Here is a 22109-nt window from a genome sequence, read left to right as displayed (position 1 = left end):
CTTGAAGTGGGAGAGCACAGAGACGGAGTGTAGACGCAGTGAGAGCGGCGATGGCACCGTGCCTGAGTTCAGGGAATGCGCATCTCTGCGCTCTCACTCTCTGTGTTGGTTCTCACAGTATCACAAGAGAGAGCTGCCTGCTCCCGGTGCTGGGCCCGTCCACCGACCTGGCATCTGGTCCCACCCAGCCAGAGGCAGCAGCTGCACAAAGAACAAGGCCCTGAGCAGCCCAGAGAGACCTTACATGGTGGGGGTGGGGGGGGGGTGACTGTAATGGAGTTTCCCTGTACCCTGGAGCTCCAGATTAGTGCCTGCAGTCTGCTCTGCATCAGCTCCTCCCCGGTGACCTTGTAGGAGTTCACCCTACCCCCTCTCTCTCTCTAATCCACTTCCCCCTTCCCCCTTTTTAATTGTGTTTGTAAATGCCTCTGTCTAACAGCTGTGTTGTGCCCCCCCGCAGACCACCCTGACCCACGCCAGGCCAGCTGCCCATCTAATGTACACCCAGTCTGACATAACATATTGTACACCAGCTCTACTCATCTGTTCCCCTGAGATACATGGCCCAATTAACCCCAATTTACTCAGTTAATTGATCCAATTAAAGCACAAATAGCACAGACAGGAAGAGCACAGGCAGAAGGACAACCCTGTATCTCACCAGCTTCACTGGAGGGGTGGAGGGGTGGCAAATAAAATTATATTGAATCCATAAAAGAAACCATTGTAAAACTAGGGTTTAGTGTAGTAAAGAGTGTAGTATAGACTAGGGTATAGTGCAGTAAAGAGTAGTATAGATTAAGGTATAGTGCAGTAAAGAGTGTAGTATAGACAGGATATAGTGAAGTAAAGAATAGTATAGGCTAGGGAAAAGTGCAGTAAAGAGTGTAGCGTATACAGGGTATAGTGCAGTAAAGAGTATAGTATAGACAGAGTATAGTGCAGTAAATAGTGTATTATAGACAGGGTATAGTGCAGTAAATAGCGTAGTATAGACTAGGGTATAGTGCAGTAAAGAGTGTATTAGAGGCACAGAAGCAGAGGAAGCCACTGAAAGAGAGGGAGGGAAGGATGAAAGGTGAGAGGCCAAAATTAAGAGACACTGTACCGCAGTCTGACTCAGACAACTGCATTCATGCTGACTACAGCTCAGCCCCCCCCCCTCTCTCCATCTCTCTCCCTCTCTCTCTCTCTGTGTCTTTCTGCTATGCTGTGATGAATGGAGCCAGACTGAAGCCTCTCCTGCATCCAGACTGGCTGTGTGCCCAGAGGCCCATCTCACTCGCCCCCTGCTTCTCCTTGGGGGGAGGAGAGAGATGGAGAGAGGGCATGAAGGAGAGTAGGAGAGAAAGAGAAGGAGAAAGAGAGAGAGCTGTCTTTCTACAGGACCCTTTATGACCCAGAGTTCCTTGAAATAAAGACATCGGCCAAATCAATAAACACTGACAGTCAAGCATCTCTCTCTCCCTCTCTCTCTCTCTCTCACTCCATCTCTCTGCTTCTCTATCTATCAATTATCATACAGTAGATTCTGCATTTTCTCTCTCTCTATGCTGATCTATCTCTCTCACCCTCCCTGCTCCTCTCTCTCTCTCGCTTTGCACTGCTGTGGCTCTGCACTTTAATGAGCACTAAATTGCAGTAACGGATGTTTCAAAGGAATATTTCAGTCTGAGATGGGTCAGTGACCAGGGGAGCTGTTAACTAAATGCTGAACACTGGAGACAGACCCTTGAGACCCACACATCTTGTAAATATATATATTTATTTCTCTGTGGGTATTTGTCTTTGTGTTTTGTTGCAGTCTGCAGCCTGGGACAGTCTGACAGGGCCGGGAGCCAGAGTGACTGAGGCAGGGTGGGGTGCACTGCCTCTCTCTCTCTCTCTCTCTCTCTCTCTCTCTCTCTCTCTCTCTCTCTCTCTCTCTCTCTCTCTCTCTCTCTCTCTCTCTCTCTCCTGTCTCTTAATGTTTAGGTAGCACCATCTGCTGGGAATCAAGAGGAGCGTTTCCAGTCTGGAGCGCCCCCTCCCCGCCTTGCACATCCCACTATTAACTTTAAACTGTGTCTCTTTCCCATGCTGCTGTGGCTCTGCATCATTCCCAGGTGTTGATTAATTGCTGTGTGTGTATTGAATGACAATATCTGTGTTTGAGACACAGATAAAGGCAGGAATGGAAATGGACTTACTCTTACATTTGGGATGCTTATAGGGTATTATTTTGAGGAAATTAGCTAAATTATGCAGCAGAATTCAATGTAGCAATGAAATTAGCATTATGTTTGGGTCCAGGCGAGAGTTACGTTCGAGTCCCCAGTAAAATACTGTTATATTGGTAAAAGTATTTTACATTACAATAAAAAACAATCAAAACAAATTTTAACACTCATGATTAAAAAAAAATAAAAAAATTCTTAAAATCACTTAACATTTTTAAAATCTTAGTGATTAACGTAAAATAAATACTGAACTTCAATAAACATGTGCTTAAACAAAACAAACGTGATTAAAGCAAAATGCTACCAACAAAAGAGTCAAATACATTGAAAATAACTGAAAATGCACCGGACAAATCAAAAAACAATTAAAATGATAAAATAAAAAACAAACCAAAACGGTCCAATGCATTTAAACTTAAATCCAAATGGTCAATGTATTTGACAAAAAAATAGAACAAAACTAACCAAAAAAAACAAAATAAACAACTAGTGCTTTAAAAACAACTAAATCTTTAAAATCAGTTAAAATTAATTTTAAAAAGTCATTTTTTAAAAGACAATTATTCATAAAATAGTTAAAAGATCTTGCACTCGGGCTCCAGCAGGGGGAGATGACCGTCCCCGGAGGTGGGTCCCATTATGGGATCCTGAGCTCCCCCAGATCTTGTATCTGCCAGTTCTTAAAGGCTTCCTCCTTGCCCCTCTGATGGACCTCCAGATTGACATAGTCCCTTATAAGTACCATGCCCCTCCGTGCGATGACAATTGGGTCCAGCTCCTGATTATTGAATAGACAGATGTTCCGTCCCTCTCACAGGGCCTGTTTCACTGCGCAGACGACACGCCACCAGCACCTCAGGGTGGAAGATGTCAATCCCCTGGCTGGATCATACAGGATCTGCTGGGCGGTCGCCCGCACAGGAACGGCAAACCTGTGGAGGAACTGAGAAAACAGGAGCCAGACCCTGCAGGCGGAGGGGCAATCCCTAAAGATATGAGCCTCCGTCTCCTTCCCCAGGCAACCCTTGTAGGGGCAGATGTCATAAGGGGTTTAGGCCCAACGTCCGGGACCCCTCTGCTTCCATCCAGGGTACCCTTCACCATTTGCACTCTTTTCAGCCTCTCCATTTTGCTCCCCCAGACAAACCGAAATATAATTCTGGTCAATAGTTTTGCGACGACCTTGTCTGGGGGGAAGATCATTCCTATGTAGAGGAGTATCGGGAAGAGGATGGCCTTTACGACCAGCACCTTACTGGCCATCATCAAGGTCCTTGTGCTCCAGCCGTGGATCTTTCTTTGGACCTTGGATAAGGCCTCCTCCCAGCTCCGGGTGCCCGTGTTGGTCCCGTCGATCGTGATCCCCAGAACCTTGATGGACGGCTTCACAGGGAACACGGTCGGTGGGCCCCGGCCGACAGGCCATGCTCTGGAGAGGTAGACCTCGCTCTTGGCCCTATTGACAGCGGCCCCCGTCGCCCTGCAGAAGCCGTCCAGCAGTTCCTTGACCCTGGCCACGGACGGTGCGTCCGTGCAGACCACGGCCACGTCGTCCATATAGGCCAGGGCTTTCAGTTGCTCTCCGCCGGAACCCGGGAGATGGAAACCTGTCACCCGGACGTCCCGGCGGATCGCCTGCATAAACGGCTCCAAACAGAGGACGTACAGCAGGGCCGACAGGGGACAACCCTGCCGGACCCCCGACCTGACCGGAAATGGTTCGGTCAGGTGGCGGTTCACAAGGACCCTGCTGCTTAGGCCGCTGTAGATGATCTTAACCCACTTCCTCAGGCCAAGAGTGAGACCCATCCTCTCCATAACGAGCTGCAGGTATTCGTGGCCCACTCTGTCGAAGGCTTTCTCCTGGTCCAGGCTGATTAGGACCAGGGGAAGCCCTCTCTCGTTCGAGTAGGCCACGACATCCCTGAGCAGCATGGCGTTGTCGGCCGCCGATCTCCCCCGGGCACCGCAGACCTGGTCGGGACCCACGACTTGAGGGAGTGGCCGCTGCAGCCGGAGCGTCAGTGCTTTGGCCAGTATCTTGTAGTCGGTGCACAGGAGGCTGACCGGCAGCCAGTTCCTCAGATACTTTGGATCTCCCTTCTTATGAAGAAGAGAGAGGATACTCCTCTTCATAGAAGTCCCAAGTAAACTAAGACTTTCATTGAGCTGCGTCTCTGCTGGCTTCACTGCAGGGGTGTGGAGCTGCAGAGGCCGGGGCTGGCACTGTGCTGTGTGCCAGGGTTGGGGCCTAAATATGGGGCAGGAAACCCACTGTGAGAGTCTGTCCTCTCTGCACTGCAGCAGCACAGTCTGAATCCAGACTCTGGATATCATTTAGATGTCAGGCTAATTTATTGTTGTTTTGGCAGGCAATGAAGATTTAGATCTTTTAGAAAAACATAATATATCTTCCAAATCCCAAATGTGTTTTGTTTACGGAACGGTTACTGTGCACTTGTGCAATATGGGCAGGATAGCAATCTGAGTAAATGTCAAGTATATATCTCTGAGACAGGCAAAGGGTTTACATTATTTTTTAAATGTGTCTTTATATACAATGTAATGGATTTGTGGATCTCAGAAATAGATATAGATTTGTAAACACTATGCAGTTGTTCTCTTCTGTGAAAGCAGCTCAGCTTCCTCTTCCCTGTCCTGGGTGTTTGTTTGATTTACCCATGGAGCAGTGCCGGATTGCAGACTGTGCTGCTGGGGCTCAGGTGCTGTGTGAATGGGCCACAGCCCTCGGTGCTCCTGCAGTGCCCGCGCTGCCCGCCTCTGATCTTTACACTCTATTCCTGACTCCTCTTTTAAAAGTCAAGTTGCTATTTTCACCCGCCAGGCGACCTCTGCCCTTCCCAGCCCAGAGAGGGCCCGCCCACTCTGCCAGGGCCGCCTACCACAGGCTGGCAACAGGTGCCCATCAGGCAAGCAGGGCCTGCAATTGGCGGGGGAGGGGTGGAAGAAATGGGCAGACTACCAAGTGGAGGTCAGAGCATGTGCTATAAAAAAGTTGAGCTGCCGGTGGGGACAGCTCAGTGGCAGGGACAGAGGAAGGCTGGTGCTTTTCTGGGGTGTTTCTGTGTTAATTTTGTGCCCGAGCTCAAACTACAAGATCAAACACAACAACAACCACAGGACGAACACTCCCGAGAGAACCTGAACACGAACACAACAAATCGATAACCCAGTGGATCAAAAATGGCAGCTGCCCACAGACTGGTGATCGTGCGCCACGGGGAGAGCTCCTGGAACCAGGAGAACCGCTTCTGCGGCTGGTTCGACGCCGACCTGAGCGAGAAGGGCCTGGAGGAGGCCAAGAGGGGTGCGCAGGCTCTGAAAGACGCCGGCTACAAGTTCGACATCTGCTTCACCTCCGTGCTGAAGCGGGCCATCCGCACGCTGTGGACCATCATGGAGGGCACCGACCAGATGTGGCTGCCCGTGATCCGCAGCTGGCGCCTTAACGAGCGGCACTATGGCGGGCTGACAGGCCTCAACAAGGCGGAGACAGCGGCCAAGCACGGCGAGGAGCAGGTGAAGATCTGGAGGCGCTCTTTCGACATCCCTCCCCCGCCCATGGACCAGGAGCACCCCTTCCACCAGATCATCAGCATGGTGAGGGCCCAGAGGGAGAGGTTGAGGGGAAAAACAGAAGAAGGGAAGGAAGAGGAGGGACAGGGTTGAGGGGAGAGAGGGAGGGGCAGGAAGGAGAGAAGGAGAGAGGTGGAGGTGAGAGGAGGGAATGGGAAGTGAGGATTGTACCTGGGAGCCTGGCCTGGCTCCTGCAGAATCCAAACGACTGTATTTGACCAAAATATTGATTTATTTATAGTTTGATTTATACCTCCTTAGTGTGCTTTGTCCTGTCTGTGCTTCTGTAGTAATGCAATGAACTGTGATGAGCTGTGATGTAATGCATCTGACTGATCATCTATGATGTAATGGCACACAACATGATGTGCTGCGATTCTGTCCTCCTGCCAGTCGAGGCGCTACGCTGGGCTGAAGCCGGGTGAGCTGCCCACCTGCGAGAGCCTGAAGGACACCATTGCGCGGGCCCTGCCCTTCTGGGACGAGGCCATCGTGCCCCAGATCAAGGCTGGCAAGAACGTCCTCATTGCCGCCCACGGCAACAGTCTCCGTGGCATTGTCAAACACCTGGAGGGTGGGTACCACACCTGGGGGGGCAGGAGGGGGTGGGGGGTGCAGGGTTATCCTCTCTCTCTTGCTCTGAGGATCTGTCTTCATGCAGTCCAAGTATGTCTGTATGTGTGTGTGTGTTTGTGGTGTACGTGTGGTGTATCTTTTTGTGAGTTAGTGTGTGTCTACCCCAATGCTATTACAGGCCCTTCCTGGACATTCCCAGCTGACAGAAGTCCTATAAATAGTCCCCCGCACCCCCCCCCACCGCCCCGGTCTCTCTCTCTGACACACACAGCCCACAGGGCAGCCGTGGTTCAGGTTACGGCCCCGACCTTTTCCCCTGAAGGTCACACATTCTCGGGGCAGCAGCAGAGAAGGATGTGGCCCTAAGAGAGGTGGGCTCAGTCCATACAGGCTCTCCTTGCGTGTCCGTGCATGTGTCTGTGTGTGTGATGCATGGTCCTTGTCCAACACTTGTGCGTTCTTCAGTGGGTGTAACCCTGTGTGTCTACAGGCATGTCGGACGCTGCAATCATGGAGCTGAACCTGCCCACTGGTATCCCCATCCTGTACGAGCTGGACAAGGACCTGAAGCCCATCAAACCCATGCAGTTCCTGGGAGACCCTGAGACCGTGAAGAAAGCCATGGAGGCTGTGGCTGCCCAGGGCAAGGTCAAGAAATAAGATGGAGGGAGAGAGGGATGAAAAACAAAAACAAGCCAGACAGAGACTTAACTGCCCAGCCACCAGCTTCTATGCCACACTGTTCTCAGTTACCCGCCATATTTTCCACTGCAGGAATTTTGAACCCAACCCATCCTCATTAGTGATCCAATTGATGCATAAATTAATTGATTGATTGATTGATTGATTGATTAATTGTATAATCTGTATCTTTAAGAAGACAGGTGTGGCCAAGGACCACTAACCACTAACCCATGTACACAGTTACATTATTTGAATGAATCTGTAACACAGAATAAAAAAAGTTGAACCCACATTAAAGTCAAAAGCACAAAAATGAGCTTTTTCTCTGTGATTGATTTGCATGTGAAGCTGGGGATTTTTCTCTGCTGTACTGGACTGTCTCTCTAGAGGATCGGGGCTGGAGACCCTGCTCTGCTGTAGCATTGTATTCATATTTTAAATGTTTTCAGTGATTGTGCAGCAAATATGCCAATGTACAAAAAAGGGGAAAAGAAAGAACAGAAACAGCCCAACATACGAGACCCTAAGGATATTGGGGTTCTGATAGGATGCCTGCACTATTTCATTAGAACATTCAAAATGCAGCCAGTGGAACTCTGACCGCGCCAGTGCATTCTGGGAAGTCCATGCCATTACCATGAACAGTCCATCCTCTGGCCCGGAGCCGCAGACAGCGCTATCACGGCGCAGGGCGGCTGGCGGTCCAAGGTGAGTGCTGTTTAATTACATTAGCGGCTCTACCCCTCTGAGACTGCAGGTGTCACGGTTCTTCTAAAAAGCTTAAAGTGCTCTCATAAATTACATTACCCCCCTCCCAACACACACACATATCAAATAAAGTATGTGAGGGGAGGGGGGACTCAAATAAAATGTGTGTGTGGGTGTGGGTGTGGGTGGGGAGTGGGGAGTGGGGGGTGGGGGCTCAAGATCTCTCCCCGCTCTGCAAAGGATGTGCCTAGTCTGCCCCCAGCTGGCGCAATAAGGTATTTCACGAACAGCTACAACATACCGTTTATAAATATATTTCAGACGCTGCAGCAGCCCTGCGGTGCAGTTGCATCAGCCGCCTTCCTTCGCTGATGTTTTGCAGTTCTAGTTTAACCCTTGAGGAGTTCATGCAGTTTTCTACAATATAATACACAATATATCAGTAGAGACGTGTGGGACGCCAAAATGTATTTTCCTGAAGAATAGAGTCACTTATTCGAATATATGTTTTAGTATAATGTTAGATATTGCCACACCGGAAAATAAGTGCATTAAACCAGTGTATCCGGACGTGGGAAAGTACATTCTGTCCCACATGGCCCACCATTCCTGTCACAAGCGCAACACTAGCCCGAGTTCGAAGCCCCGCCCCCGCGAGGTTCCAATTGGTCCAGCGCGATGCAGTTTTCGAATTGAGCCACTCGATTGGCCTAAAGACTTCCTCTTTGGGGGTGGGGGGCGGGAGTAAGGGGACGGTTCCGCCTCTTGATTGGCAGAAGGCTGTCGTCTCCGACGTTGTTGTCTTCTGATTGGCTGAGGAGAGGTAAGCGCTTAGTCTCGCGAGAGCTGGAAGTAGAGGCACGGGACGTGTATGTTAACTCAAGCAGGCAGAAATGACTGTATTTGAGCATGTATTGAAAACAATCGCATAATTGTGACAACATGAGGACTATAGAGTCCCGTCGGTTATTAACACAGCGTTTAAGACGCACTGTGCCTGTCTGGTCGACGAGGAAGCCTTTGCACATTGGAAACAGTGTGTAGCCACGGTCACCTCTGACGTCTGTTTACGGGAGAAGTCGCGTTGTCTTTTGAAGAAACGATCAGGCGCATTTCCTCTGAAGGTAAACAAACCTCTTCTATACGTTTCATTTGCCGTTGCCGTTAGTTTCTCTCTAATTCCTGTGTTGATTTACGCTATTTCATGTCAACTCGAACTAGTTTCACTTTAGTTTTCTGTATCATTTTGTTTATCGTTGTAACTTATACAAATATATAATATTGTTTTGGATGAAGAGCTACGACATGTCCTAGACTTGTCAATGTGTGTTTTAATGACAGACACGGAAAGACACACTCCAAGTGCAAGTTGTACTTCCTCGAAACCTGCAAAACCTGTCTGTAGTTCTGTTTGGGGCGCAGTCTATATGTGCATTACTATATAGGCCTGGTTGCTTTATTTCTATAGGCCTGGGCCCTTTCTTGGGGTGCACAGTCTTTGCTTTGCATTGACTTCTTGTGACAGCTGGAATAGTTATAGTAGAGGCGCCACTAGGGCAGTAAAAAGTGATTTACTATGGGGAGTTATTCTCAGAAATGAGTGACACAGAGTTGACAGGTCCAAGATGTGTGTCTGTACAGAGTCCCGGACTGTGTGAGACGTGATGCGGTCTCCTGCATTGTAAATCTGCCTCTCACCAAGTTACTGTGATGCTCTCTCTCCTCTCGCTTTCCTCCACCCTTTCCTCCTCAGTGTTACTGTTTCTGCATTCCCCCTTTTCTTCCTCATCCCTCCATTCACTCCTTTCTCCTGCTTCTCTCTCTCACCCTCTACCTGCTCACTGTCACCCATTTGTGCCCGTGCTCTCCCTGTCTGTCTTTTTCTTTCTTTCTTTCTCTTTCCCCCTCTTCTCTCTCAATTCCTCTTTATTCTCTCTCCTCCCGATTTCCAGCAATGGGGGGGCTGAGCAGCCGCCTGGGGGTGTCCTTGGCCGGGGGGCAGCTGGTGGGGGGTGGCGGCGACAGCAGTGGTGGCAGGGAGTCCGGGTGCGAGTGCAGGAAGAGGAAGCGCAGCTCGCAGTGCTCACAGTGTGACAGTGAGGCTGAGGACGACGCCCTGCTGAACACACCGCGCAGGTCAGTGGCACAATCCAAGTAAGGGTGTAGTAGAGAGTCAGTTAATTTCAGTGCAATCAAAACCAATGTAATAATAATTTTGAATTAACAAGTGTGCAATTAATCTCTCTCTTTCTCTCTCTCTCTCTGGCTCTTGCAGGAAGAAACTAAAGAGCACGTCGAAGTACATTTACCAGACTCTGTTCTTGAATGGCGAAAACAGTGACATCCGTATCTGTGCGCTGGGCCAGGAGTGGAACCTGCACAAGGTGTACCTGTGCCAGGTAAGTGAGCAGCGCCTGCCCAGGGCTATAGCCCAAATATATATGAGATACAGCACCAAGCAAAAAGGAGCATGCTCCAACCCTCAAGTACCGAGTCAGATTGGCACTGGCTTTTAATACGATCAAATCTCATGCTTGTGTATCAGCAGGCCTTCAATGGGAGGATAATGTGTTGTGCTCTCTCTCCCTGCAGTCAGGGTATTTCTCCAGTATGTTCAGCGGGTCCTGGAAGGAGTCCAGTATGACCGTCATCGAGCTGGAGATCCCGGATCAGACCATCGACACAGAAGGTATGCCTTCCTCTCTCCTCTCTCTTCTCCGCTCCTCTTCTCCTGTCTCCCTCCCCTCCGCACCTCTCTCCTCCTCTCCTGGTGCTGTCAGGTCTCTCAGGTGTTGTAGAGGCTGATGCTCTCATGACCGTTGAGGAATGAGGCTGAGAAGGACCTCGCCTCCTGGACTCCGCCGGCCCGCTGTGTTTCTGTGAACGCCGTCGGGTGTTTTTACTCCCTTTCTGACGCGTGTCTTTTCTACCCCGTCTGCCCTGGGACCCGGTGGCCCACCTGGATGTGTGCGCAGCTCTACAGGTGGCGTTCGGGTCGCTGTACCGGGACGACGTTCTAATCAAGCCCAGCCGGGTCATCAGCATCCTGGCTGCCGCCTGCATGCTTCAGCTGGTCAGTACCGGGTCACGACGGTTTATTGTACACCAGGACCAGCTGTTGGGCCCTGTGTGGCTGTGCAGTCACAGGTTTCAACACAAAGTCGTCCTGCATACTTTTTATTTAAAGTTGATGAAATAATGAATTAGCCAATTAATTAGTAGTGATAACAGCCTGTCTCCTGGGTTGTTGAGAAGTCTTTCTGTTAGTGTTAGAGCAGAGCTGGGGGCTACTGCTGTGCACTGTCAACTAAGACTGTCTCTTTGTGCGTGTCTCTGTATTTCCCTGTCTCTCTCTGTGCGTCTACATCTCTCGGTGTCTCTGTCCCCACAGGACGGGCTGATCCAGCAGTGCGGGGAGACGATGAAGGAGACCATCAGTGTGAAGACGGTGTGTGGGTACTACACCTCTGCTGGGACCTACGGGCTGGACTCCGTCAAGAAGAAGTCAGTGTTTCGCCCGACTCTTTTCCTGGTGTATCTTAGTGCTGTGTGAACAGTGCCTCGCACCCGTGTCCCTTTGATATGATTTTGCATAAACTGTAAAGCTTCTCCTGGGCAATACTGTTTCAGGTTTGAAAATCCTGCAGGTGGAGCTGTCTATAGCTGGGTTCTCTAGCCCTGACCCTGCAGCTTCTGTAGAGTGCCTAGTATTCAATGGTTCAAGCTGGTTTAGTACTGCATTTATAGCGGCATTCAGCTCCTTTGGGTGTGTGGAGACCTGCAGGAGGGGACTGATGAGGGGTGGGTGTGTGAACAGGTGTCAGCAGTGGGACTGATGAGGTGTGTGTGTGTGTGTAACAGGTGTCTGGAGTGGCTCCTCAACAACCTGATGACACACCAGAGTGTGGATCTGATGAAGGAGCTCAGGTAACCTCTCTCTGTGTCTCTGTCCCTGTCTCTCTGTGTCTCTCTCACTCCCCCTCTCTCTGTGTCTCTGTCCCCGTTTCTCTCTCACACTCCCCCTCTCTCTGTCTCTGTCTCTCTCACTCCCCCTCTCTCTGTGTCTCTGTCCCTGTCTGTCTCTGTGCTGTGAGTGACTCTGACTTTGTTTCCTCAGCACCTATATGATGGAGCAGCTGATCCGCTCTCCCGATCTGTTCGTCATGCAGGTGGAGATGGACGTGTACACAGCACTGAAGAAGGTAGGCATGGCTGTCCCCTGTGCAGGCAGCACATATGTACAGTGAGGGAAAAAAGTATTTGATCCCCTGCTGATTGTGTACGTTTGCCCACTGATAAAGAAATGATCAGTCTATAATTTTAATGGTAGGTGTATTTTAACAGTGAGAGACAGAATAACAACAAAAAAATCCAGAAAAACGCATTTCAAAAAAGTTATAAATTGATTTGCATGTTAATGAGTGAAATAAGTATTTGATCCCCTATCAATCAGCAAGATTTCTGGCTCCCAGGTGTCTTTTATACAGGTAACAAGCTGAGATTAGGAGCACTCCCTTTAAGAGAGTGCTCCTAATCTCAGCTCGTTACCTGTATAAAAGACACCTGTCCACAGAAGCAATCAATCAGAGTCCAAACTCTCCACCATGGCCAAGACCAAAGAGCTGTCCAAGGATGTCAGGGACAAGATTGTAGACCTACACAAGGCTGGAATGGGCTACAAGACCATCGCCAAGCAGCTTGGTGAGAAGGTGACAACAGTTGGTGCGATTATTCGCAAATGGAAGAAACACAAAATAACTGTCAGTCTCCCTCGGTCTGGGGCTCCATGCAAGATCTCACCTCGTGGAGTTTCAATGACCATGAGAATGGTGAGGAATCAGCCCAGAACTACACGGGAGGATCTTGTTAATGATCTCAAGGCAGCTAGGACCATAGTCACCAAGAAAACAATTAGTAACACACTACGCCGTGAAGGACTCAAATCCTGCAGCGCCCGCAAGGTCCCCCTGCTCAAGAAAGCACATGTACAGGACCGTCTGAAGTTTCCCAATGAACATCTGAATGATTCAGAGGAGAACTGGGTGAAAGTGTTGTGGTCAGATGAGACCAAATTCAAGCTCTTTGGCATCAACTCAACTTGCCATGTTTGGAGGAGGAGGAATGACCCCAAGAACACCATCCCCACCGTCAAACATGGAGGTGGAAACATTATGCTTTGGGGGTGTTTTTCTGCTAAGGGGACAGGACAACTGCACCGCATCAAAGGGACGATGGACGGGGCCATGTACCATCAAATCTTGGGTGAGAACCTCCTTCCCTCAGCCAGGGCATTGAAAATGGGTCGTGGATGGGTATTCCAGCATGACAATGACCCAAAACACACAGCCAAGGCAACAAAGGAGTGGCTCAAGAAGAAGCACATTAAGGTCCTGGAGTGGCCTAGCCAGTCTCCAGACCTTAATCCCATAGAAAATCTGTGGAGGGAGCTGAAGGTTCGAGTTGCCAAACGTCAGCCTCGAAACCTTAATGACTTGGAGAGGATCTCCAAAGAGGAGTGGGACAAAATCCCTCCTGAGATGTGTGCAAACCTGGTGGCCAACTACAAGAAACATCTGACCTCTGTGATTGCCAACAAGGGTTTTGCCACCAAGTACTAAGTCGAAGGGGTCAAATACTTATTTCCCTCATTAACATGCAAATCAATGTATAACTTTTTTTAAATGCGTTTTTCTGGATTTTTTTGTTGTTATTCTGTCTCTCACTGTTAAAATACACCTACCATTAAAATTATAGACTGATCATTTCTTTGTCAGTGGGCAAACGTACACAATCAGCAGGGGATCAAATACTTTTTTCCCTCACTGTATATAAAACCATTCTCTCTCCTGGTTCTACAGATATAATCCAGATACAATAGCCTGGGTCAGGACAGCAGAGACCCATTTCATTTAGGGCCCGACCGATATATCAGCACTGTGGAGCACCGATATTATTGGACGATTTTTGCCTGTTACAGAAATATCTGTATCGTCACATATTCACCGACCATGAAAACCTACCTCAGACTTCAGACATTAAACCAATACCTGTTTCTTTTTGTTTTACAGTGGTTATTATAATTATTTACCATTATGTGCGCACAATAACCTGCCCCTGTGTGAGTGGCAGTGTTGAGCACTGAGCAGGACTTCATCCCTGAGAGAACCTGACGTGTGTAAAATGCTAATATAAGCTAGACCATCGCTGAACACTATCATAGTATTTGTGCTAATGTATAGAGCATGCACATTTGTCTATTTGTGTGTGAAATTGCTCATATAGCTTGGTCTTTGTTCTAATGTATAAAGCATATTTTTATATTTTTCCTTTATTCTACCTCATTCTAATTTATTTTTACAATGTTTGATTTGTGGTTGTTATTTATGATGAAAATTAATGTTAAGTTTATTATGTAAAATGTAAAAATGTAAAAATCCTGCCATCATTGCATATTTGACACATTTTCTCTGGCAGGGAGAGATTTGAGGGATCAAGGCTAGAAATTGTCTGTTTTGCATGCTAACAAAAAAGTAAATATCAGCAGATGTATCTTCCCAATTATCGGTATCAGACCCAAAAAACCTATATCAGTTGGGCATTAATTTTATTGCACAGTTTTGAACGGTTCTTCACTGAATCAATTATCTTTACTTTATTGAACAAACGTTTATAAAGGTAGACAGGGACAAGAGACGAGTGGTCAGTAGGTTTTATATCTGTTGATCTGCTGTATGCACTGTGTAATGAGCCCTCTCAACCACAAGGTGATGCTGCTCTCCTGCTTTTGCATGCTTTTAATATAGTGCCCATAGAAAGTCTACACCCACTTTCAAAATGTTCACCATTTGTTGCCTTATAGCCTGGAATTTAAATGCATTAAAATATACATTCATTTATCTACACTTCCTACCCCACAACTTCCAAGTAAAAAAAATATTCTAGACATTTGTAGAAAATTCAAAATAATAGCTTGCTTGATTAAGTGTGCACCCCACCTGTAATGGCAGTTCTAAATTAGCTCAGGTGTCCGCAATCCCCTTCAAAATCACACCAAGTTAAATGGCCTCCACCTGTGTTACATTGTAGTGATTCACATGATGTCAGGATAAATCCAGTTGTTCCTGTAGGTTTCCTCTGCTATAGTGCATTGTAAAGCAAAGAGTCAACCATGAGCACCAAGGAGCTTTCAAAAGCACAGATCAGAAGAGTTAAAATAATATTAAAGGCCTTGAATATCCCTTGGAGCCGGTCGAGATGATTATTAAGAAGTGGAAGGTGTGTGGCACCACCTAGACCCTGCCTAGATCAGACCATCCCTCCAAACTGGATGACAGAGCAAGAAGCAGACTGATCAGAGAGGCTACCAAGAGGCCAATGGCAACTTTGCAAGAGACACAGGATTTTATGGCCAAGACTGGTCAAAGTGTGTATGTGAAAACATCCCAAGCCCTCCACAAATCAAGAAGGAATCGTTTACTTGTAACTCACAGACTCGCAGCTATAATTGCTGCCAAAGGTGTTTCCACCAAGTATTAAGTCGGGGTGGAGACTTATCCAATTAGGATATTTCAGTTTTGTATTTTTAATATATTTTTCCCCTAAACGGTGTAGACAATGGTGTGTAGATACATGGAAAAACAATCCTCATTTAAATGCGCGAAACTCTTGAGGGACAAATGCAACAAAATGTGAAAAAAGTTCAAGGGGGTGTAGAATAGAGGCACTGTATAGATACATATATATAATCGCATAGCCTTATCCATGGTGATATCTGCAAAGAAAGAAAAAAATAATAATAATCAACATGCTTTTATACCTCTGCTATTCCCTGGAATGTGGTGTTCGTTTATTTATGATGTGTTGAACTCTTCACCTCAATATGACTATGACATCAGAACGCTGTGTGTGTGTGACTGTGCTCACAAGGGTTTCGGTTCATTGCTGCTGTTTAAAGGGCAGGAGGAAAAGCCAGGGTGCGTTGTAGCGTTTGGACACACTTCACCTGAACTATTGTTATTCACAGCACCTGGCAGACATGGCCATTGTCTTCCTGTGCCTCCTCAAACCTCCTCAAATCCTTTTTTTCTGTCCCTCTCTCTCCCACCCTGTTTTTTACTCTCTCTCTGTCAGTGGATGTTCCTCCAGCTCTGTCCCTCCTGGAACAGCCCCATCAAGCAGCTCCTGGCGGATGCTGACACCTGGATCTCCAAGCAGAGACCGGGTGAGACTGCATTCTTGGCCTCTGTGTGCGTGTGCAGCTCCTCTGCAGTGTTGTGCCTCTGGAAGCCCAGAATGTAGCGGAACCCAGTGCTCTGTGATTCTGAGAGTGAGAGACGGGAGAGTCCCAAACAGCACTGACATTTACAATTGAATTCTCCTCCTGAACATACAGGGAATCTTCGCTCTGTACTTCTGTCCCCGGGGACACGAATATCAGACCCTGCAGGAGGGTTTTCAACAGCCTCTGTAGAGCCAGTGTATATGCAGGACTGGCTAGAGATTGCATCAAGAACCCGGGACTGTTGTGAGGGTTGGGGTGTGAAGAGAGTTCATGGTCTGAGTTGTCGTTGTTATGTGGCAGAACTGGAGGAGGGTGTGCCGTTCCTGGACTCCCTGCAGGGCGCGCCGTTCGCACCCGCGTTCAGACATGTGCGCCTGCAGTACGTCATCAACGACCTGGCCTCTGCTCGCATCGTGGAGCGAGACAACATCCTGCCCCCGGGTGAGAGTGCAGCGCAGCACACAGACACACAATGACATTCGCTCACACACACAGCCTGACACACACTCGTACACACGGCCTGATCTGTCCCAGTCTAGCCCGGTGCAGGTGTGTGACGGGCGCCCCTGTGTTGCAGAGTGGCTGTCTGCCGTGTACAAGCACCAGTGGTTTGCCATGCTGAGGACGGAGCACGAGAACGACACGGGGTGAGTTCCTGTTCGCTGGCTGGACTGGACAGCTGCAGAGTCCCTGACTGGACTGTGTGTGTGTTCAGGTGCAGCTGGGCACCAAGTGCCCTCTCTTACAGAGCGGCTGCCTCATGCCCGCTACAGCTGTGGTTAGGATGTGCAGGTGAGGAGTGAGACTGCAGCTGCTGTTCTCTGAGAGGTGTCTTGTGCCCCCAGCCCCCAGGAGGCCAACAAGGAGGAGTTTGAGGTGAACAGCATGCGCTGCGGGAGGAAGCTGCCCAAGGACGGGGACGTGAGTGTGCTTTCTCAATGCGTTTGGCTCCTGATAATAATTATTGGTAGTAATATTGGTATTAGAAATGATGTGTAACTATATTTATCTATTCGTCACAGAGCGTTTTGATTGACAGTGTTTTTCAATGAGAGAGAAGCTCAGCTCGGGGTGACCCAGGGCACCCAGTGTAGAGTCAATGTCAATGTTTTCTGCTGCTCATATTTTTGTGTGTGTCTCTCTCTCTCTCTCTCTGCAGTACTGCTGGAGGTGGACAGGGTTTAACTTCGGGTTTGACCTGCTGGTGACTTTCACCAACCGCTTCATCGTCTTCAAGAGGAACACGCTGAGCCAGCCCTGCGGGGCCTCGGTCAGCTTGCACCCCCGCAGGCACATCGCATACAGGTCAGAGAGAGAGATGTGGGAGAGAGACTGGGGTGGGGGTAGAATGGGAGAGAAGGAAAGAAACGGAGAGTGTCTGGGAGATGAGTGTGTGGGTGGAGAGGAAACAGCTGACTGCAGAGGAAACCGCTGACTGCAGCAGTCACAAGAGCCCAGGGCAGCCCCATCAGTGCACCTTTCTGTTGATCTTCACTTGCTTTCCCTCCCTCTCTTACTTTCTACCTTCCTCTCTCACTCACTTTTTCCTCTCTCTCAGCCTCTCAAATTCAAAACAAGCTTTATTGGCTTGAGATGTTTATACAAAAGTATTGCCAAAGCAATTGGGTACATTGAAATTATATACAATAACATTAAAAACTTTACAATATAAAATAAAATATTGGGTTATTTACATTTTACATGGTTAGCGTGCTGTGTTGGTGGTGAGGAGACATGGTTGCAGTTCTCTGGCCTTGTGGCCGGCTGTGATGTCCTCTGCTGCAATCACAGCATAGTCTCTGAGCCCCCAGCTCCACTCTGAGCTGCGCCTCTGTGCTGAGCTGGGGAGTCGGGACTCTGCTGTGAATCTGGGGAAGAAGGCGTCTCTGACCTGTGTGTATCTGGAGCAGGTCAGGGCGAACTGCGCCTCTGTCTCTACCTCCCCGGACCCACACTGTCCGCTCAGGTGTCTGTCTCTGGGGGTCCAGGTCTGCCTGTGCCGTCCGGTCTCCACCTCCAGGCTGTGGTCGCTCAGTCTGTACCTGGTCAGAGTCCGTCTCTGCTGGGGGTCTGTGACCAGTGTCGGATATTCTGCCGGGCTGTATCCTCTGCCCAGGGCCCTGTAGCACTGCAGCTTGTTCTGCTGTTTGGTTTGTTCAGCCCAGTGCTGATGTAGCTGCAGTGCAGAGCCGCAGTGATGTGTTGGAGCTGGGGGGCTTTCTCCTGCCTCAGCAGCTCTGTGCTGTCGGTGTGGCTCTGGGCACAGAGCCTCAGGGCCAGCTGGCCGAGGGTGTCTGTGTGGGGGGTTCGTTCCTGCTGCCTCAGGGCGCTGTGCTGGTGGGTCTCTGGGCTGGTGTGTTTCAAGTGTAGCCAGTATTTCAGGGCTCTCTTCTGCACTGCACTGCCCAGAGGCAGGCGCCCCAGTTCGGCTCGGCAGCCATTGTCGGGGCTGCTCCTGTGGAGCTTCAATATGTATCTGCAGAACTCTGCGTGCAGGGCTTCTGTGGGGCTCCTCTCCCAATTTGTTGAAGTCGGTTCTGATAACCGGGCCCCAGACCTCACTGCCATACAGCAGGATGGGCAGGATCACGCTGTCAAAGAGCTTCGTGCACAGCGGCACCGAGGGGTTCAGGGAGCTGATCCTCTTCCTGATGGTGTAGTACGCCCTGCGTGCTTTGTCAACAAGGGTGAAGTTGCCTGAGGAGTTTATTAGTAGGCCCAGGTAGGTGTAGCTGGCTATGCGCTCTATTGTGGTGCTGTTTAGGGTGAAATTGTATTTTCTGCTTTGGATCCTGGCTTTTTTCTGGAAGATCATGATTTTAGTTTTGTCCATGTTGACCTCCAGGCCCAGGTTCTGCAGTAGCGCTGCAGTGTGTCCAGCTCTCTCTCTCCCTCTCTCTGCCATGCTGTAACCCAGCTGTTGTCTGTGTGTGTCTGTGCCCAGGCTGCGCTTGGCGTCCTTTGATGGCAGTGGGAAGCAGGTGTGCAGCCGCTCCACCGGGTACCAGCTTCTGGCTCTGGAGAAGGACCAGGTGAGGCAGACGGATGGGGACAGGAGAGGGAAAGGGGAAAGAGGGGAGAAATTAAGCGATGGAGGGAGAGAGGGAGAGGACAGGCTGACTGAGGGAGGGAGGGGAGGGAGGAGAGGGGAAATGGAAAACAGGAAACAGGAAACAGAAGTGAATGAGGGGAGGGAGAGGGAGAGAGAGAAAGCAGCCAATTGGAGGACGAGACACACGAGGAGATGGAGAACAAGACTGAGGGAATGGTTAAATCGAAGGAGAGATGGGGAGGAAGGCAGAGCGAACCGTTGGAAGGCAGGAAGGGGTGATCCTTGAGTCCTCTCCCTCTCTGACATGTCTCTGTGCTGTGCAGGAGTATGTGGTGATGAACCTGGACAGCCGGCTCCTGTCCTTCCCTCTGTACATCTGCTGCAACTTCCTGTATACCTCCCCCCCCAGCCGGCGGGCGGACAGCCCCGAGCCCGAGAGCAGCAGCCGCAGCGCGTCCTGACCGGCCCAGCCCTGCGGCCCTCCCCGAGCCCGAGACTCCTCCGGTTTGTTCGGGGGAGTGTTCTTCCCCTTTCCATCGTTGATAAGGTGCCTGCAGGCCCTGGTGACCTGGAGGCTGGACTTCCACACCCGTCCATCACCAGCAGAGAAGAGAGCCTCCTGGGACAACTTTTATAATCAAAAGCCTTTTTTATCTGATTTTTATAAGTGCCTTTTTCACATTATTTGTATTATTATTTAAGATCGGGGCCGCACCTGAGGCTTGGAGAGTGGAGTTGGGTGTGACTGAGCCGTCCTTGCGCTGGCAGCGCACTGCGGACCGGAGCGTTCGGGGGTCGGGGTAGCTAGAGACAAACACGCCGAGCGCGTCGCTGCTGATTGGCAAACTCCAGTTCTGGAGCCGCTAACAGCCGAACTCCTGCCCACACTGTCCTGACAATTTATTTTTAAACCCTTTTTTTATATATATATTTATTTCTCTTGTTTTTACATCCCAGAACATGTGAACATGTTTTCAAAGCAGTGATTAAAAACATAATTGAGGTGCTCTTCGATCAGTCTGTGGGCAGCAGGTTTCACTACAGAGAGCCTGTCTGAGCCTTGGTCTCTCCCTCACCTTCCTTTTTCCATTGGACCGCTCTTCTGTGTGGGGGAAGAAAAAAAATCATCAAATAAAACAGCTTCTTTCATGTGGAGCAGCCAGCGTCAGCCCGAGGTCACTGGTGCTACACTGAAATACACACACACACGGTCAGTGTTCCTTACAGGACAGTAACATTCCTGAGGCTCATGGAACAACCAGGGAACAACCCCCCCCCACACACACACACACACCCTTTTTGTGTTATTTTAATGTTGATGGCTTCATTGGGTTGCTGTTTAGAAGCCAGGGCTGGAGCGAGACTTCCTGTCTCCTGCAGCTGTGTGCTTCTCCATTTAAAGACTCCTGTTCACTTTGGACCAAGAAGAAGGAAGGCAACTCCACTGGACATTTTAATCTTATTGTTTCTATATATTGAGATGTAGCCAACACAGTGGTGCTTGACTAATAATTTAAAGACCATTCTTGTAGGTGGTGGGGGGGGGGTCAATGTAGTTTAACTGCAGTATGAATGGAAATCCATGTCTGTATACCAGCATTTACATCTCACAATAAATCACTTTGTTAAGATTTTCCGTATTTTGTTGTTGTTGTTGTTGTTTTGTTGGTCGTTCATTGCTAGCTGCTTCAGCCCCTGTTGGGAAAGCCAGCTGTTCTCCGGGTCAGCCTGGGGTCGCTGTCCCTCGCTGCTGGTGCTGAAGTAGCCGTCCGCCCGGCTGCTCAGCCCATCCATCCATCCATCTATCTATCTATCTATCTACCGATGTGGTCTCTGCTACCGGATAGAAAGGCGTGCATACAGAGACACGCGATAGTGGTTGTAACGTGTTGAAACGAGCCGCTCGTCACGGCGCTGATACACACACAGCCATCTGTGAGAAAGTCGCGGCGGACACGTCAAACCGGCGGCCAGGCGTCGGGGACACGGTGCGGTTGATCAAGCGCTCTGGCTCCTTGTGAGTCACCCCGGATGACAGCGTGTGTGGTGCAGGGCTAGTTACTGTCGAAATGTAAACACTCTTATCTGGACATCTATTGATCTTGTTTCTCACGCATGCTTTCTTTTTTCCTCTATCCCGCGTACCTTCTGGATAACGTTTTCTTGTATTTCTGCATGTGTATATTGTTCAGTGCTGTGGTGTGATGTACTGTACTGTTATTACACTGTACTGTACACTACTGTTCTCTTTCCAAGAGAAAATGTGCACCCCCATTAAAAGAAGATGAATGGTCATCTCTTAGTGGGGGGTGGGGGGTGTAGGATGACAGAACTAAAGCGAGGAAAGAATAGACAGTCATATCATCTTCCCCAGTCCCTGCGGTTATTCTCGCCTTTGACGGCAGTGTCGGTGTATCAAAGCCCCGCTGTGGGCTGTGTTGGGGCCGCTGACGCGTCTGATCTGCGGGGTGGGATGTCTCTCTCCCTCTCATGCGGGAGTTCCCGGACCGCAGGTATACAATGCGGATCCGTTCCTCGATGGAGTGGGTCTCGGTTGGTTATAAATTCGCTTTTTCTTATTTAATACATTAAAATCAAATTAAATCAGCAATGTTATGTTGCTAGTAGTAGTAACAGTAGAAAACACTTCTATCTCTGCTATTAAACAACATTAAAACAGTTAACTTATGACAAGCAGAGTGCATCATTTTAACGCACAGGCACTCCCCGATTTACGCAACACCTGACTTCACCTTAACACTACAATTTGACTCTACGTACAATGTTCCCATAGGCCAGTGGTTCCTGTTCCTGGAGGACCCCTACCCTGCTGTTTTTTGTTCCAACCAACCGAGCTTCAATTACTTAATTGAACCTTAATTGAACTAATTTCCTAAATCAGAGCCTTTTATTTATTTTAAACTGTAGGGGTTTTGAGTTAAGTATGGAATTCTATAAATCACGTATTAAGGAACAGATATTTTATTACGCA

The 22109-nt window shown here is 49.1% G+C and overlaps 2 protein-coding genes across 3 annotated transcripts; both read left to right on the top strand.

Moving 5' to 3' along the window:
• Positions 1-5238: 5238 nt before the first annotated feature.
• On the top strand, positions 5239-7392 carry pgam2 (phosphoglycerate mutase 2 (muscle)). Its single transcript, XM_066714194.1, has 3 exons — positions 5239-5840; positions 6210-6390; positions 6883-7392. The coding sequence occupies exons 1-3, from the start codon at positions 5424-5426 to the stop codon at positions 7050-7052; spliced, it is 768 nt and encodes a 255-aa protein (XP_066570291.1). The 5' UTR covers positions 5239-5423; the 3' UTR covers positions 7053-7392.
• A 1227-nt stretch (positions 7393-8619) lies between these two features.
• Positions 8620-20757, top strand: gmcl1 (germ cell-less, spermatogenesis associated). 2 transcript variants are annotated; one of them, XM_066714193.1, is made up of 15 exons: positions 8620-8908; positions 9737-9920; positions 10060-10183; positions 10377-10473; positions 10760-10857; positions 11176-11288; positions 11646-11711; positions 11902-11986; positions 15915-16005; positions 16366-16506; positions 16643-16712; positions 16911-16986; positions 17225-17370; positions 19010-19097; positions 19441-20757. In XM_066714193.1, exons 2-15 carry the CDS (start codon positions 9739-9741, stop codon positions 19576-19578), a joined length of 1515 nt encoding a protein of 504 aa, XP_066570290.1. In that variant the 5' UTR covers positions 8620-8908; positions 9737-9738; the 3' UTR covers positions 19579-20757. The 2 variants fall into 2 exon arrangements, with proteins under 2 accessions (XP_066570290.1, XP_066570289.1); XM_066714192.1 differs by having other exon boundaries at positions 9737-9938.
• The last annotated feature ends 1352 nt before the right edge of the window (positions 20758-22109 follow it).

Source organism: Amia ocellicauda, chromosome 9 (assembly GCF_036373705.1).
Source record: "Amia ocellicauda isolate fAmiCal2 chromosome 9, fAmiCal2.hap1, whole genome shotgun sequence".
In the NCBI taxonomy this organism is placed as follows: domain Eukaryota; kingdom Metazoa; phylum Chordata; class Actinopteri; order Amiiformes; family Amiidae; genus Amia; species Amia ocellicauda.
Note: the sequence above shows the minus strand (reverse complement) of the source record. Positions and strands in the feature narration are given on the sequence as shown.